This window comes from Cryptomeria japonica, chromosome 9, assembly GCF_030272615.1.
Source record: "Cryptomeria japonica chromosome 9, Sugi_1.0, whole genome shotgun sequence".
NCBI lineage: Eukaryota > Viridiplantae > Streptophyta > Pinopsida > Cupressales > Cupressaceae > Cryptomeria > Cryptomeria japonica.
In genome coordinates this window covers 648091924-648108504 of record NC_081413.1, presented here as the reverse complement: position 1 = coordinate 648108504, position 16581 = coordinate 648091924, and the positions used below count along the sequence as shown (strand labels likewise).

At 37.2% G+C, this 16581-nt stretch overlaps 1 protein-coding gene across 1 annotated transcript; it reads left to right on the top strand.

Annotated features, from left to right (window-relative positions):
* Positions 1-2061: 2061 nt before the first annotated feature.
* LOC131066711 (glutathione S-transferase U23) lies at positions 2062-3569 on the top strand. Its single transcript, XM_058001541.1, has 2 exons — positions 2062-2424; positions 3172-3569. Exons 1-2 carry the CDS (start codon positions 2083-2085, stop codon positions 3553-3555), a joined length of 726 nt encoding a protein of 241 aa, XP_057857524.1. The 5' UTR covers positions 2062-2082; the 3' UTR covers positions 3556-3569.
* The last annotated feature ends 13012 nt before the right edge of the window (positions 3570-16581 follow it).

The following is a 16581-nucleotide window of genomic DNA, read 5'->3' as shown; positions in this document are numbered from 1 at the left end:
CCCCCTGTTCTGTTGCAACACTTTGTTGATACTTCTGAGTGTAACCTTGCGGGGTCCCTCTCGTTTGATCTCTGTTTTGGTGGTCCTAATGATAGCATCGCCTGAACTGTTGTTTCTTGCAGGCGGAAGGGGAAGTCTTCTCCCCTCCCCCAAGCCCCCCTTTGTCCGGATTTGGGTGTCTCTCCCATTCCTTGATTGGGGCTTTGGGTGTTTTCCGGTTTGACAGGGTCTTCTTTGGCCTATCCTACTGTGTTTTGTTTTTTGCCTTCGAGCTGTGGTTCTTGTTGCCAACATCATGTCTTTTGATGTTGTTTGTTTGCAGTTGATAGTTTTTGACTATGTTAAGGGTCAATGCCCTAGTTAACGCTGCTTTACTAATAAAAAACATGTTAACTTGCATACATTTTCTTAATAATATCAAGTTTCCACAATTCATATTGCTATTCAATATTGTTTCTAGATTCAATTTTGTTGGACTTTTTCATCAATGTTTTGGATAACACTCCATGATCCATCATCAAGATAGTAGATCATAGAGTGTGTGATCTGAAACGTTTAATGAAAAACTCCAACACAATTGAATCCAAAAATATATTTTTTTATAGACTGACTATCACACCTCCTTAAAATACTAGAATAAAATATTAAATGTTTTTGATTAAGTAAAAACAGGTTTTTAAGGGACCCAAAACCCTTTACAAAATAGGTTTTAAAAGGGCTCCTGCAACCCACAACTTGAGATATTCAACCAGGTTCACAAAACAGAACATGACCAAGACAAAACATAACACAAAGAAAGGGTAGACCCCAAAAAGAAAAGCTACCTGGAAGTAAAACCAAACCGTGAGCCAATTGTAGACAGACCACAACAAATAAGGAGCAGCAAAGAGAAAAAGGCAACGAAAGTTCCAGCTGCCCATAGGGGTAAAGACAACCTCCCAAACTTAGGATTTCCCTTTAGAACTCATCTTGTGGGATTGAAGGGTCATATCAAAAGAAAGCAAAACAATAATAAAAAATCCAAATGTATTTTAAGTTTGAAAATATCAAAAAGTTCTCAGAATATAAATAATTTTAAAAAAAATTTAATGCCAAATCCAGATTTAATACAGCTACTTCTTGAAACTTTGACCATTTATTCCACCACCATTAACCATGGCCATAGAGTTCATTTTTTGGACAAATAACTTGCAAATTGACCATGACCATAGAGCTACTAGAGGAAGATTGATTAGGAGAAAAACAAATTGACAGCAACCTGCCTTCATTACGAGCATATGAAAAATAAAATTAAAAAATTGTGCAATCAAATCTTAAAATTTTCAAATTTAAATAACATCGACTACCCAAAACTCATTTAATCTCTAATTTTAAAAAAAAATTGTTTGTACAATCAAATCGAAAAACTTAGAAATTCAATAACATGGAATAAAACTTAGCAGCTGCATTGACAATTCTGCTCACACACGGACTCAAAAGAAGCTCAAGTCAAAGTTAACTATAATATAAATTCAATAATTGGGTGCCAACAATGATGCGAGCAATGACATCACAGGAAGAAACAAAATTTTATATAGAAAAGAAGATGTCAGATAAAGTTCATGAATGTTAAATATCATTGTTGTTGGCAAATACCTCACTTTGTGCACCTAAATAAATAGATAACTCAATTTAACCATGGGTAAGTCCATTGAAAAAGAAATGTATGTTCTAACATGCTCACCTTATGACTTAGAAATTGCAGAGCCTAGACCAATCACAATCAAGCAACAATGCGTTCAGACTATTTGTATATTAACAAGAAAAAAAACAAAGACCAAGCTTTCTTAAATCCAAACCCATTTCTATCCAACAAATAAATGTTAGTGAGAAATAAGATCTCCTATTTTTGTGAAACATGAGAGTCAAATCAGACCAATACAGTCCAATGGGACGCCAACAATGACGCCAGCAATGACGTTGCAGGAAGAAGCACGTCAAAGTTGACTAGAACATTCTAGTTCCCAAAAAATCTATATAAATATAGCATGTAACTAAACAGCTTACAACATACAAGTATTCTTTTCATTATACAGCTTAAGCATGGATAACTTGAAAGAAGATAGAGAAGATGTTAAGCTTCTAACATATTGGTTTAGCCCATATGGCATGCGAGTTATGATTGGGCTTGAAGAAAAGGGTATCAGTTATGAGTATGTGGAGGACGACCTGAGGCCAGGGAACAAGAGTCCCATGTTGCTGCAAATGAATCCTATACACAAGAAGGTACCTGTTCTCATCCATAATGGCAGCCCTATTTCCGAATCTCTGATTGTTCTCCAATACATTGACAACGTTTGGAATTCTCCTCACAATGCCTTTCTACCCTCTCATCCCTATGACCGAGCTATTGCCCTCTTCTGGACAGATTTTGTAGACCAAAAGGTAAGTTGCATAGGCACTCTTGTTTTGTTGATTTTTAGTGTAAGATTACTGGTTTTTATTTATTCTTAGTCGAAGATTTTAGATATCTTTAAGTTGGTTTTGTTATTTCTATGGAAGTATGAATTTATGTTGATCTTTTTTGGGCTGATGGTCAAGGATTGGGTGTTATCCATTCTACCACAGTCATCTCATATATACATGATCTTTGCCAAATTTCTTATATCATTCATATCTCTAGGGATTTGAATCTTGGTGAATTGTGTAATCATGGATCACACTATATCCTCATCAATTGATATCAACCAATTGAACTACAATCTTTTAGTGTAGGTTTCTATTTAACTGCAATGTCATTGAGAAACCCATTATCTATAAGCTTGCCTTTCTATTTATGTTATATACATTATTGTTTATAATCCAACTCTTTGAACAATTCAATCAAGTGATTTCTGCAGTAAAATTTTTCCTTTTTTTTATCATTGAACACTTAAAATCCACATTTGATTATTGGATTATCCTCAACTTTGTTTCTCCATAATAATTTTTAATAAACATCCAAATAAAATACATGTTTATAATCAAATCTTTAGACAACCTTAGCTCAAGTTTAATGTACTCTAGATAAATATATTGTATTCATGCTCATGCTAATGTTGTACTTATATGTATGAAAATGACTTTATCATATATTATTTTCATCCTCATGCTAATGTTGTCCTTACATGTATGACAATGAATTTATTTTAGGTTTGTACCCCTGTAAACCAGATAGTGAAAACTAAAGGAGAAATACAAGAAGCAGCCAAATGCGATTTCCTACAGAATTTAGCAATATTAGAAGGTGAATTGAAAGGAAAAAAATACTTTGGTGGAGATAGGTTTGGATTGGTGGATATAGCATTTGTTCCTTTTACATCATGGTTTGATGCAGTTGAAAGTTTAGGAAGGCTTAAGATTGATTTGGAGGAGAAATTCCCAAATATTTGGGCATGGAAGAAGAGATGTTTGGAAAGAGAGAGTGTGAAAAAGACACTCCTCCCTCCTGAAAAAGTGTTGGTTGTTGCAAGTGAACTTAGGAAAGCTAAATTAGGTGAGACATGTAATTTTAATTTAATAAAAAAAATAATTTGATCTTTTTATATTCATATTTGTACAAGTGGTATTCTTCGAATAATAGTACTTTAATATTATGCATGTTTTATCATTATATTGTAAGTTATTGTTTAAACAAATTTCAAGTAATTAATATTATGTTTTATATGTGTATTAATTTTTATATAAAAAAGTTTAAATATAATTCTATTTTAAATAAATTGGTGTGACTAAGGTAATTATGGTTAAAGAAAGTGTTCCAAATCTTATTTCTTCAAGATTCACTTATGAAGCTTATTTTATCACTTTTAGTCATCAAATTTTAATTAATATATTTAATTTTCATTTGTATTTATATTAAAAACTTATACCTAGTGTAATAACATTTTTCATTGATCTTGAATGGACAATATAATTATTCAAAAAATTCATGGGTAACATTTAATGTCAATACATGGCTCATTGGCTATTTTGGAGTTCCTTTACATGTTTGATGGAGAAAATAAATTAATACTTATATATTAAGTAAACACCAATAAATATAATTGTTCACTTGTCTCACATCTAATCATCATAACTAAAAAAATATTTAGTAAATTTTTAACTAATCAATTGAGGGATTTTATTAGGCCCCTTTCTCTTAGATATAATAAAATTGATTAGTAAATAAAAAACTTTGGTATAATAATGATCATAATGATCTCACAAGAGAGAACACCAAAATACCATGTAAAGCATACAAAAAAACTAACATTCAAAGAACTACATTGCCAAAAACTACTACCATGAATACAACCCATATGATTGTAGTGAGCTGAAAATACTATAATCAGGGTCTCAAAAAATAACCTCATGATTCATTTAAAATTAACCTTATCTCAACTTATTTAACATGAATGATACTTTCCTTCTTTTCCACTTCCTCCCAAGTCACTTGTGATGACACATCAAGAGAACAAAATGGAACTCCATGCATTACTCTTGTATGTGTTACTCTCTATGAATATGATTTCCATAGGAAACAAGGATGGCAAAGTAATTCACAACCATGAGGTGGCCATTGTGATGGGTGAGCCTAAGATCAACTAATAAATTTTCAACATCTTCATAAAAAAACTTGAAGATGTAAATTTTCCCTTGAAACAATTGTAGGGTCTATTGGGATGCTTTCCCCATAGGCATGTTAGGTCAATTTTCTTGGGGGACATTCTTCTTTCATCACATTTACCACACACACTTTGACTTCGAAGCCCTTCACCTCCATCACAACTTGAAGAAATACACACACTTATATTGAGAAGAGGTGAATAAGTATAAGTTAATATTTAACATAGTTTAAACTTCAATAATCACAATGAAGAAATCACAAAAAATTCCACACGACAAGATTTTATGTGGAAACCCTTAAGGGAGAAAACCACGACAAAATATTGCTTGTATAAAACCTTCCTACAAATTCTTACAAATTTCTAGTCTCCAACCCACAAGAGACACCAATTCCCTTTTGATGATTCATAGGCAATAATCCACTAGAGATATCGATCTCCACCACTAAGCACTAGCTCAACAAGGGACACAAATCTCCTTTAATGAGAGGCCCCAACCTTCCGATATCCTTAATTAGGAGGCACAAACCTCAAAATAAATGATATGACAATTATATGAAATTTCTTCTTGGATCAACTCTAATTGTCCTCCACAAATTTGCTCCAAAAATGCTTCTTTAAATCTTTTTATAATCTTCAATACTTTCTGCTCATAGATTAGAAATAATCTGCGTTAAAATATGATCATAAATCTACAATAATTTAATTCTATGTCTACTCAACAATCTACATTAATTCACCTTGAAGTTTTCTCATAAATATGGAATAATTTGCCTTGAAGTTTTCTCATAAATGTACCTTAGATCTTCTCTAAAATAGGAAGTGTAGACACCTAAAATTGTCCTGTTTAATTAAATAAATATTTTTATTTATTTAATTATTTTATCCTAAGTCTTCTATTAATTAAATAATTTATTTATTTATTTAATTAATTCATTTATCCTCTTCTAAGCCTTTCCTCATTTAATTTTATTTATTTAAATAATTTTTTTCTAAATTAAATAAATATGGAAGGGTGTGGGCACTCTGCAACTAGGGCACAAGTTTCGAAGGTGCCACTGGTTGTAGGCCGCCACCGCGTGCGAGGGCTCCCTAGCTTTGCTGGGCAACCCTTGAACATTAACTGCTAGCGTACAACCATTGATGTAGGCCAATAAAGATGCCCAAGGCAAGGATAAACCGTCCATTCCTTATGCCTCCGAGAACGAGCACGTGAGACAGAAGACTTTCAGCTAGGCGGTGGAGGGCAAGCAGATTCTATTCCCGGATGATGCAAAATTTGAGACTGCGCAACAACATGAAGATGAAGCCCATCTCCGAGAAAAAAAAGTGAGGTCTCCCCCTCTAAGCGCATCATCATTAAACCTAATGGTTCAATGCTTTCTGCTATTTCTTTTGAGATTTCGAGGCTTAAGGATTCGGCTATTTTAATTGCCACTTTTGATGTAAATAATGTACCATCTCGTCAATACATGAACAAATGGCTACAAGATGTGTGGGTCAATAAACTAGGGTTTCATTTTTCGTTTTGTAGAATGATTCAAAAGGGTCTGTTCTTAATTTTTTTGATAATAAAGAAAGCCAAAGTAAGATTGTCAACAAACAGTTCTGGTCGGTGGGAAACTCGTCTTTTAGGGCTGTATGTTGGGACCCTGAGGCTTGTAATGATGAAATTCTCACCCTGTCTTGTCCAAAATGGATAACCATTAAAAACATTCCCCCTTTTCTTTGGTCCTGTATAGATAGAATTGCCAAACCCTTGGGAAAAATTGTAAAAATTGACTCCTCCCCCTCGGTTCTCCCTCATCTGGATGCTAGGTTACTCATAGCCCTCAAACTGGGTATTGTTTACCCCACCGAAATTGTTATCTGCCTTGACAATAAAACCTTCTACTATCCAATTGAATATATGGGTGGCATAGATGTCTGTCATTACTGTAAAGTAAGTGGTCACTTTAGAAGCAAATGCCCTTTATTGAATAAAAAATCCAATAGAGTCAAGACCCCTTCTTCTGGTCCTTCCCCATTCGAGCCTCGGGCTGCTCCCTCTGAACCTCCTCCGTTTGTCCCTGCTCATGATCCTTCCCCCACTCCCCCTCCCAATCTAACTTTTTTCCCTCGTCGCCGCCTACCCCTCACCCACCCGACCCCCCCATCCTCCTCGGCTCCCTCGATGGCTAACTCCATCTTGAACTACAATAATGCTATTAAGGAAGCCCTCTCCACCGCCCATCCCCCACCTTATAACCCCTTTGAATTTGTTGATACCCCCGAACTCCACTCGGGCTCGAGATCCCAGAACGCACAACAACTGGTGTTGGAAAAATTGAGAAGAGCTGCTGAAGCTAGGAAAGTCCTTGAGCAAGACCTCCATAAGCAGAAATTAGAAATTGAAGCCTCCCCATGGCAGATACCTGACCTAGAGGACATGGATAGGGGTGCTCTACTTATAATAGATACCATGAGCAGGGCCTCGAACCAGGGCCTTGAATTGTCTGCATGTAGGGGTCCTACTAGATTCAAAACTGATGAGATTTCTACCCTGGAAGTGGAAGATGGTGGACCTACTGTGGATAAGAACTTAGTAAACCCTTTAGATGCATCCATTGGCTCAGAGGCCACTAGGAGAGACCTTGCTAGTAATACCTATTGTACTTCTAGCGCTCCTATTGATGCCCTGAAGGCAGAGCAAACTGCCACACAAGAAATGGGGATCATCATGGACCCCTTCACTCTTGGAAACACTAACTTTGAACAAGGCTCGACAGGTACACAAGAAGGGTTTACTATGGTTAAAAACATGAAGGCTAGAAGGAAGAGATCCCCCAAAAATAGTAAAGATAGTGCCTCCAGGAAGGAATCCCTTGGCCCTGAATAAATATCTGAGGCAAGGAAGAAAAGAGGTAGACCCTGCTCTTCTATTGCATTTGATGCTAGCAATATCACAAATAAAGAGGAATGGCCTAAATGTTTTGAGGGATTTAAATCCCAAACGGACCCTACCCAACCAAGTGAGTCATGCTGAAAACAATCTCTTGGAACATCAGAGGCCTTGAGGCCCCTGATAGGAAATATATCATTAAAATATTCCTTAATGGACATAAGGACATGGATTGCCTCCTCCTTCAAGAGCTAAAAGCCACATGCTTCACCTTGCAAATCAACCTTAAATGTATTTGGAGGGAGGCTACTTTCTTTCATACTAACCATACCAAGGGTAAAGGTGGCACAACCATACTACTTAGTCCTAGACGGGCTAGCAAAGTGATCAACTAGGGGCAATCCCCCTGTGCCATGGCTATTTGGGTTTCTATTCAACTGGAAGACCAAAAGTTTGGAATCTTCTCTGTATATGCCCCTAATGACTATAGAGAGCGGGGGGAGCTGTGGAACTGGCTAGCAGGGCTGGAAGACATCCCTTGGATTATAGGGAGGAATTTCAATATGATTGAATCAACCAATGATAAAAAAGGTGGCAACAAATTTGAATGGAAGGGTATGGAAAGGTTGCAATGGGACAAAATGATCAATAAACTACATCTTGTTGACGCTATTGCTAGAAGAAAAGACCAATTGAACACTGTATGGTTCACCTGGTGTAACTACCAACAACTGAATAAGAGGATCTATTGCAGGCTGGACAAAATTTACTTCAATAAAAAGCCACTTTGATATTAACAAAGGAGCCAATGAAGATCATTACTCTGTCTCCCCATACACACTGTCAGATCACCACCCCATAATAATGGGAATTGACCTCTCCCCATCTGATCACCTCCCCTCTTCAAGACCGCCTTCCTTCACCTTAAACACTAGACTCTTGGAGGATGAGGATATTTGCTCTGCCTTGGCCTTCATCAGACTTTTTAATATGAAAGATCAGAACTGACTCTCTAAGATTGATAAATGGAATTTGAACATTAAAAGCTAGACCACCCTCTGCCAAACAGTAGGGAAAAAGAAAGCCAAGGATGCCAGGCGGATGGAAAGGTTGCTCTAGGAAGACCTTTGTATCACAGAGATGAATCTCCAGAACTCTCCTAATGATGAAAACCTTACTAACACTCTGGTGTCAATCAAATACCACCTTAGGAAGATCCAGAATGAGAAAGTTAGAGGGTTGAAAACCAGGACCAAATTAAATTGGTTGGACTCGGGAGACAAGGGCTCAAATTTTTTCTTCCAATTGCTTAAAGTCAAAGAGGCAAAAGAGAACATCAATGCTATCTGGGATAACAATACCCATATTATAGGCTCAGAGGAGATCCTAAAGTGCTTCACTTAGTTTATCAAAATCTTTTCACTGCAGAAGAGTTAAATGATGAATATAGGGCTGCCACGGAGCTCACTAAGGAATTGATCCCAACTAAGCTTAATGCTGAGGATTACGAGTTTGTAGGGAAGCCCATCTCAAAAGAGGAAATTGTAAAGGCCATCTCCTCAATGGGAAATGACAGGTCCCCTAGACCGGACGACTTTCCGATGGAATTTTATAAGAAAAACATTAGGTGGAGTGTAGGTGACCTCCAAGGCCTATATCTGGAAGCTATTAGCAAAGGAACCCTGGGCAAAGAAATCAACCAAGGGGTCATCAAGCTCATCCCTAAGGAGGGGGACAAGACATTGATAAAGAATTGGAGGCCTATCATGCTACTAAATGTACCTATAAGATATTGGCCAAAGTGGTAGCTAACAGGTTGATTAAAATTCTACCAAAAATAATCAGCCCCACCCAAACAAGTTTTGTTAAAGGCAGATATATCCTAGAGAACTTGGTAACCTGATGGGAATCTCTTGAGTGGGCCAAGGACTTAGGATAGAATGGTGCCATGCTGTTGATTGATTTTGAAAAGACATATGATAGAATAGAGTGGAGCTTCATAATACAGATGTTAGTAAGTTTGGGGTTTTCAGAGACATTCTGTAAGGTAGTTCAAACATTACTCTGTGATGCCAATGCTGTTGTTGATGTAAATGGAAACAAATCTGGTAATATTGTTCTTTCCAGGTCAATAAGATAGGGCTGCCCACTTGCCTCGACCCTATTTGTACTGGCTGCTAATGCTATGCACTATGTTCTCAAGGACTTCAGTATAACCCCTAGGGTCAAAGGCATCTCTCTCCCTAATAAAGAAGAAATCATCAATGTCCAGTTTGTTGATGATACAACTATTTTGTTAACCTTGGGTGAGGGAAATTTATCCTCTCTGCTATATAATATTGAAATATTCTATAAGGCCTCAGGCAACAAAATTGCTATCCGTAAATCTACCTTGCTAGGATGGACCGATTCCCCTCCTAACTGGATGTCCAAATTTGACTTAAAATGGGGAGGACCGAGCATTGTCACTAGATATCTCGGTATTCCCTTCTCTGTCTCCCCGAATCTGAAAGAAATGTGGGAGTGGTTCAGGAATAAGGTGGATAAAAAACTTACCAAATGGAATAGGAACTTCCTCTCCCTGGCAGGTCGGTTTCAAGCCTGTCAAAAAATCTTGTCGTCATATAATATCTATTGCTCCTCAGCATGGCTATTCAGTAATTACTAGTTCAACTATCTCCAAAAACAAATTAGGAAATTTCTATGGTCAAATGGGAAGGGGAATAGGAAACAACATGCTGTTAAAGGGGATTGGTGTGTTATATCTAAGATGAAGGGGGGTATGGGCCTCAAAGACCTTAAAACTTAGGGAATTGCCCTAGCTACCAAATGGATTTTTAAAGCCCTTGATGGCTATGAACCTTGGAAAATTTTGATCAGACACAATATACAACGCTCCACCCCTAAAAAGGCAAAAAATTGGAAGAACTTGCCCATGAGGGATTTGATTGCTGGTAATTTCAAGATTTCTCTTGCGGGATCAGAAGTCTTCAAGTCTATATGGAGGGCTTGGAACCATGTTAGATAATTCATAATCAATAGGGGCATTGTTGATAATAAGGGATCTCTCAACTTGGGAAGATCTATTTGGTGGAATACTCTACATAATGGAAAGCAACTGGCCTGTCTTCAAGGGTGTTCTACCTTGAAGTGGCACAACTTAGGACTGGTTACTTTTGAACACATCCTGAAAGATGGTACCCTGATCTCTTGGGATGCCCTTAGCTTTGAATTCAACCTCCCCATCTCCTAAGCCAGAACCTATAATGTCCTCAAGTCTGCACTCGATCACATCCTCTCCTCACTTGCCCCTTCTTCACTCTCCCCACTCTCCTCCCTCTATTGGAGAGATGGCTCCCCCCTTCCTCTAATAAAGGCCAAACTGACTTACTCTACCCTTACTGATTCCGAAGACATTCTAACCCATCTCAACAATATCTAGAACCTCACCTGGGATTCTAAAAAGTGGCACACTAGTCTCTTGAGATTCTGGTCTAATCCGACTGAACAAAAAAGAAATTCTTTGCCTGGAAAATTTTGCTTCACAAGCTCCTGCTTAAAGATAATAATGACAACCCCCTACTATGTAAAATGTGTCATCTCCCTGAGTCCGTGCTTCATATTTTCTTTGAATGTCCTTTTTCCAAAGAGGTATGGAAATTGTTTTTCTTCTCAGTAGATAATAAATGTCTTTCTATTGAAGAGGTGGTACTTGGTTATGTTAAAGGTGGCAAGAAATGTGCTAATCTTTTTTGGTCTGTTCTCTCCTTGGAAATTCTTTGAATCATTTGGAAATCTAGGAATGATGATGTGTTTATTGGAAAGGATAGATACCTCACCGAGTCTCTTAGGAGGCTCATTCGTTACCTTGTTGCTATGCAGGTCACTGTGGTTCTACGGCTGGACGAGGACAAATTTGACAGATGGCTGAATGATGGAACAACTCTTGTCTTCATCTGAGAACTATCCCATGGCTTCACTTGGGACCGTATGGGAAGCAACAAGACACACTTTGAGAAGGCGCTAATGAGATTTATGCAGGATATGGAGGCAAGACAACAAAGAGAGGATTTTATTGAGCTGGAATTGGAAGGTCTGCCTTCCCATCCCTTTAGAGACCAACTCACCGAAGGAAATGTATTGGTGTGGTGCGAGGGTGAGCTAGGATGGACTGTGTGGCTCCTCCCCATGGGAGACAATATTGATTCTGACTCCTCCTTTCTATTTAGTTAGTTGACAATCCTCTATGATATATTTTGTATATGGGACATCCAACTCTGTAATTTTGTATTTCAGCCGCATCTTGTGTATAAGGCCACATAATATGGCCCACTGACCTTCTTGATATGGTTTTATTGTCACTATGAGATCTAAATGCCAGCTGGCTGTGTGTTCTCCAGCCTAGATTCTTGAATTTTGTAATGATATTTTATGATACTTAATACAAAAAAAATTAAATAAATATTTAATTTATTTAATTGATCCTACTTCCTCTATTAATTAAATAAATCTTTATTTATTTAATTAATTCATTAACCTTTTCTACCTATGACACATGTCATTCATCTCTTAATTACTCTCTTACCTACCCTCTCATTATTTTTCAATTTCCTCTACCTACCCTTTAATCCCAACTGACCATTTATCTCTTCACCTTTAATATTATCCCTTCATTTCCTAAAGCATTCTCTATATAAGAGGATGCTTCCATCATTATCAACCCTAATCCCCTAATGAAACAATCAAGCCTTCTTGCTATCAAGCTATCAACCACATTTTCGTTCTTTGTTGAGCTCTTGTGCACACATAAAATCTGAGAGCAAATATATCAAACAAGATCAATAGAGATAGGAAAAAATGGAGATTGAAACCCTACTAGACATGTGAATGATGTATTTGGTTTATTTTATTTATTTACATGGTCTTAGGTATCTTCATTTGTGTATGGTGGATCATTTTCATTGTTAGGCTAGGGTTTTGTGGTTGGATCTTTGTTAGTTTTTCAATATTGTTGTTTTCACTATCCATTTTCATCGTATACATTTTGGCACGCCCTGTGTGACTCTTGTCCCTTTTATTTTTTGACATCTTGTTTGCAGATTTTTTGTTTTTTAAAAGTTGCAGGTTTGACATTGTGATGATTCTGTGTTTTTTTGCATCTGCAACGGATCTGACCGTGTCTTTGTTTTCTTTCTGCGTTTGCGATTGCTATTTCTTCATTTTTGATTTTCTATTGTTTTTGTAGATCTGTCACCCTAAAGTTGCGTCTGTGTAGCATCTAACCATGTGTTTGTTTTCTTTTCACTTCTGCGTTGCTTTTTGTTGCGTTTTTGTTTTTGCAGGGTTTTTGCTTCGTTTTGCAGTTGCAGATTACTGGAATTGCATCTGTGAGTTGTATTGTTGCATCTGTGTCTAGATCTTGTGTCTATGCAGGTTTCTGTCACGTCTGAGTTTTGCTGTCTTTTTGCAGGTCTCAAATTTGGAAATTGCGCCTCTGTTTCATCTGTTTGTGTCTGTGATCTGTTTCCTTCTCTGCATATGGTATAACTACATCTGTGTTTTCAGTTTTCCATTTTTGCTTTCATTTAGGGTTTTCAAATTTGTTTTTTAGGGCTAACCTCTTTTGATCCTATTAATGAAGTGGTGCAGTTGTTTAAAAAAGAGGAAAACGTCTTGTCAAAGGTCCCTATTTCACAAAGTCTTTTGGATCTTAAAATTTACCTAACTTGTGTGCTTGTAGGAAGGGTATCACTTCAAAAAAACTACTAACAAGTTTGGTGCAAGACCTTGGGCAAATATTTTGATTTTAGATTGCTTGCTTTGTCTTCTTTAGTTTAGCAAACACTTCATTTTGGGTCTTCAAATTAACAAGTGTCTGTTGTGTCTTGAGCAATAGGATCTTTGTGTTTTACCTTTTTAGAGGGTCTGCCTCTCGAGTAGCTCATAAGGCCAAGTGAGAAGGAACGACCCAAGTGGTAACGGGCTAAAGCCAAGCTCTTCCAAGCCACTATAAATAAGTGTTTGTGATGAAAGTTGCAAGCAACAGGTGTTACATGCTGCTATAACAATGTTATGACTCTCCATAAACCCTATAGAGCGCAACCTCTATAGGTTGGGATGCCTTCCATTTAACAGAGCATAACATGCTGCTGATTATAGCCGCCCGAACAGATACCCTTACTAGACACCATTTTGTGTTCGAAGCGAAAAACCTTCTAGTTGTTGGCACATGAGGTTGGACCTCTGAAGCGACTCACACTCTTACAGTTCTTAGTAGAGATACAAAGTTCGCCACGAGGAGTTTCCGTGGGGACTGGTGCTTGGCTGCCCCAGAGAAGTGAGTGCCGAGGGTGGAGCTAGTGGGGTCAAGCATCTAAGTATCTGCTTTGAATTACGTAGCTTGGGGTAACCCCCCAAGTGAGATTCAACAACTATTGTCACGACCGGCCCTAGGATTTGTGCTTGCATGATCAAAACACTCAAACATTTTCAAGCAAAACAAAGAAACATTATGTCTACTGTGTTTTCAAGTGTATGCAAAAACATTTCACATTATATTTCACATTTGGAAACATTTTTTTCTTGGACAAAAACACTTTAAAACATTGAGTCTTCATTATTATTGCGTCCTCTTGCCATGAAGAGTCAAAACATTGAGATTTGGTCACATTAAACAACTTCACAATCAGACAAAATTGCACAAAGAATAAAAAAATGTGTCTGTGACTATTAAAATCATGTCTGTGTTGAGAAATTGTGTCTATGCAAACAAAATTGTGTCTGTGTCCTACAAAAAAATATCAGCAAGAAATTGTCACATTTTCAGAAACTGCATCTGTGACTATTAAAACCATGTTTCTATTGAAAAACCACGTCCATGCAGAGTAGAATTGCATCTTTGACTTTCAGGCTAAAATTATCATTATGACTAGAAAACAACGTCCGTGTCTATTGGAATTGTGTCTGGGATCATAAATCACATCTAGGTTTGTTAAAACCGCGTCTACGTTCACAGTTGAGAAATTAGAGAAAATTCTGAGGCTGCTTCTTAGATTCAGAGAGCTTCTAAGGCTGCTTCATTCTTTAGTCAACCTATCTTGGTCACACATAGTCAATCATTTTCCTTCACTTGCATTGCCCTCATACATATTTTCCAAATTTGAGTCAAAAGGTTACTTTACTTGTCCTCATCAAATTTTGCAAACATACTACAACACAACACTAGGTGATTCCCGTATCAAGATCTATCATCTTAGGGTCTCATTTGGTCTTCTTAACTCAAGGTCAACTTACCTCATCAAGAGATCCATCATCTCTTTGCAAGTCACACCTTACTCTAAAAAACATACATACTTTGGTATTACACTCTTGGACATTGAAAGTTTACCCTAGTTTCATCAACACTTCATACACCTCTTGGTCTTCCATAGTCTTTTCATTTTCATACTACCTTTCATTTTGGTAAAGAGTTTAGTCCATGGTTGAAACCTATTCCCAAAGGTCTAGAAGGGAAGCCGAAGAAGCTTTAAGGTCTTTAAACATGAGTACCTATGAGTTTGATGGAGTGGAATTCTACAATCCATTTGACAATCGTAGTAATATACCAGACAATGATAATGACAACAACAATGATAATGACAATGACAATGCATCTGTGGATTCTGCATAACTTGAAGAAACTATCATGGATCCCCATTTTAACAAATTGATTCAAGAAATCATGAAGATGGATAGACAATATTTCCTACAAGTTATGGCACAAAGTGGAACAAGATTACCCCATGATTTTGATGTCACAGATTTTGGAGGATGATGTAAATCAAATAAATCAAGTTAATACAAGATAAAGGAGGCCTAATAATGATGGAAATAAGAAAGAGCGTCTCGTGCTTGAGTCACCTTCCTCATTTCAAAAACCTGAAATTCCAAACACATACACTCATTCTCATGCTAGTTATGTTAGAACCTCTCATGAATAACCACACAACCGTTCTTTCCCATGGAGAAGTGTTGGCAATTTGGAGGAATTGATTATGTGCTACATTGATGTTTGTCATTGATTTCAACACTAGTTGTTTTGTTATCTACTGACTTCCAGTAGAGTGGTTGGATTATCATGTTGATCTGAAGATTTGTCTCTGGTTTTGGTCCAGCTGTTGGAATTGTTTTTTGATTGGTTATTCATGTGTTCCTGATGTGTATCACATTCAGTTGGTTTGGGATTTGATGATTCAAGTGCTATCATAAGCTCTAGTAAGACTTTTGGTTACCGGTAAGGGTTTTACCGGTAACGCTTTGATGAAGATCTTTTGATGAATATGATAAGTGGTGTTGGTATGACTTCTAGAAGGCTCTCAGGATGCTGATTATTATCATGTTCATGTTCTAGTTGATCATGGTGTTTTGTTTTGCTTATGGCGACCTATTTTGGGTCTAGTGTTATTCTGTTAAGTTATGGACCAATTTATGTAATGTGTTGGTTGATGCTCCCGATGCGTCACCGGTTGGATTTATTGTTTTATTTATGTTGTTTCGGTCTTAGGACGACTTGGTTTATCATTTGTTTGCGGGATTATGCAATGGATCTATTATATTATCTTTTAGGTGGCCGACCTAATTGGTTAGGTCTCGGGTTGGTATAAATATGATGTAAGATCTCTTTGTAGATCGTGGGATTAAGGCTATGGGATTATCTGTGTGTGAATAAAGTTGTAATCATATGTAGAGGTTTTGGTTGATCATAGGTGATCGAATTGGGTTTGTAAAAGAGGTTTAAGACCTCTGGTATAGAGCTTAACTAAAACTGTACTCAAGCATAGAAGATGCTATTCTTGCAGTTCATTTATCTTTTCGGATTGTAGTCTGGATTTATTTTGTAGTCAGTGAGGCTCCTTTTGTGATGAACAATGTGCTCTAGGCTGTTGGCCTCCCTGCATGTTCAGGCCCCTCTTATTGTAATCACATACTTGCTGTAGAAGTATTATCTGACCGTGGGTAGGCTTCCCACTGTGGTTTTCCCTTTACCGAGATTTTCACGTACAAATCATGGTGTTATGTGTTATGGATGGTTGGTAATTG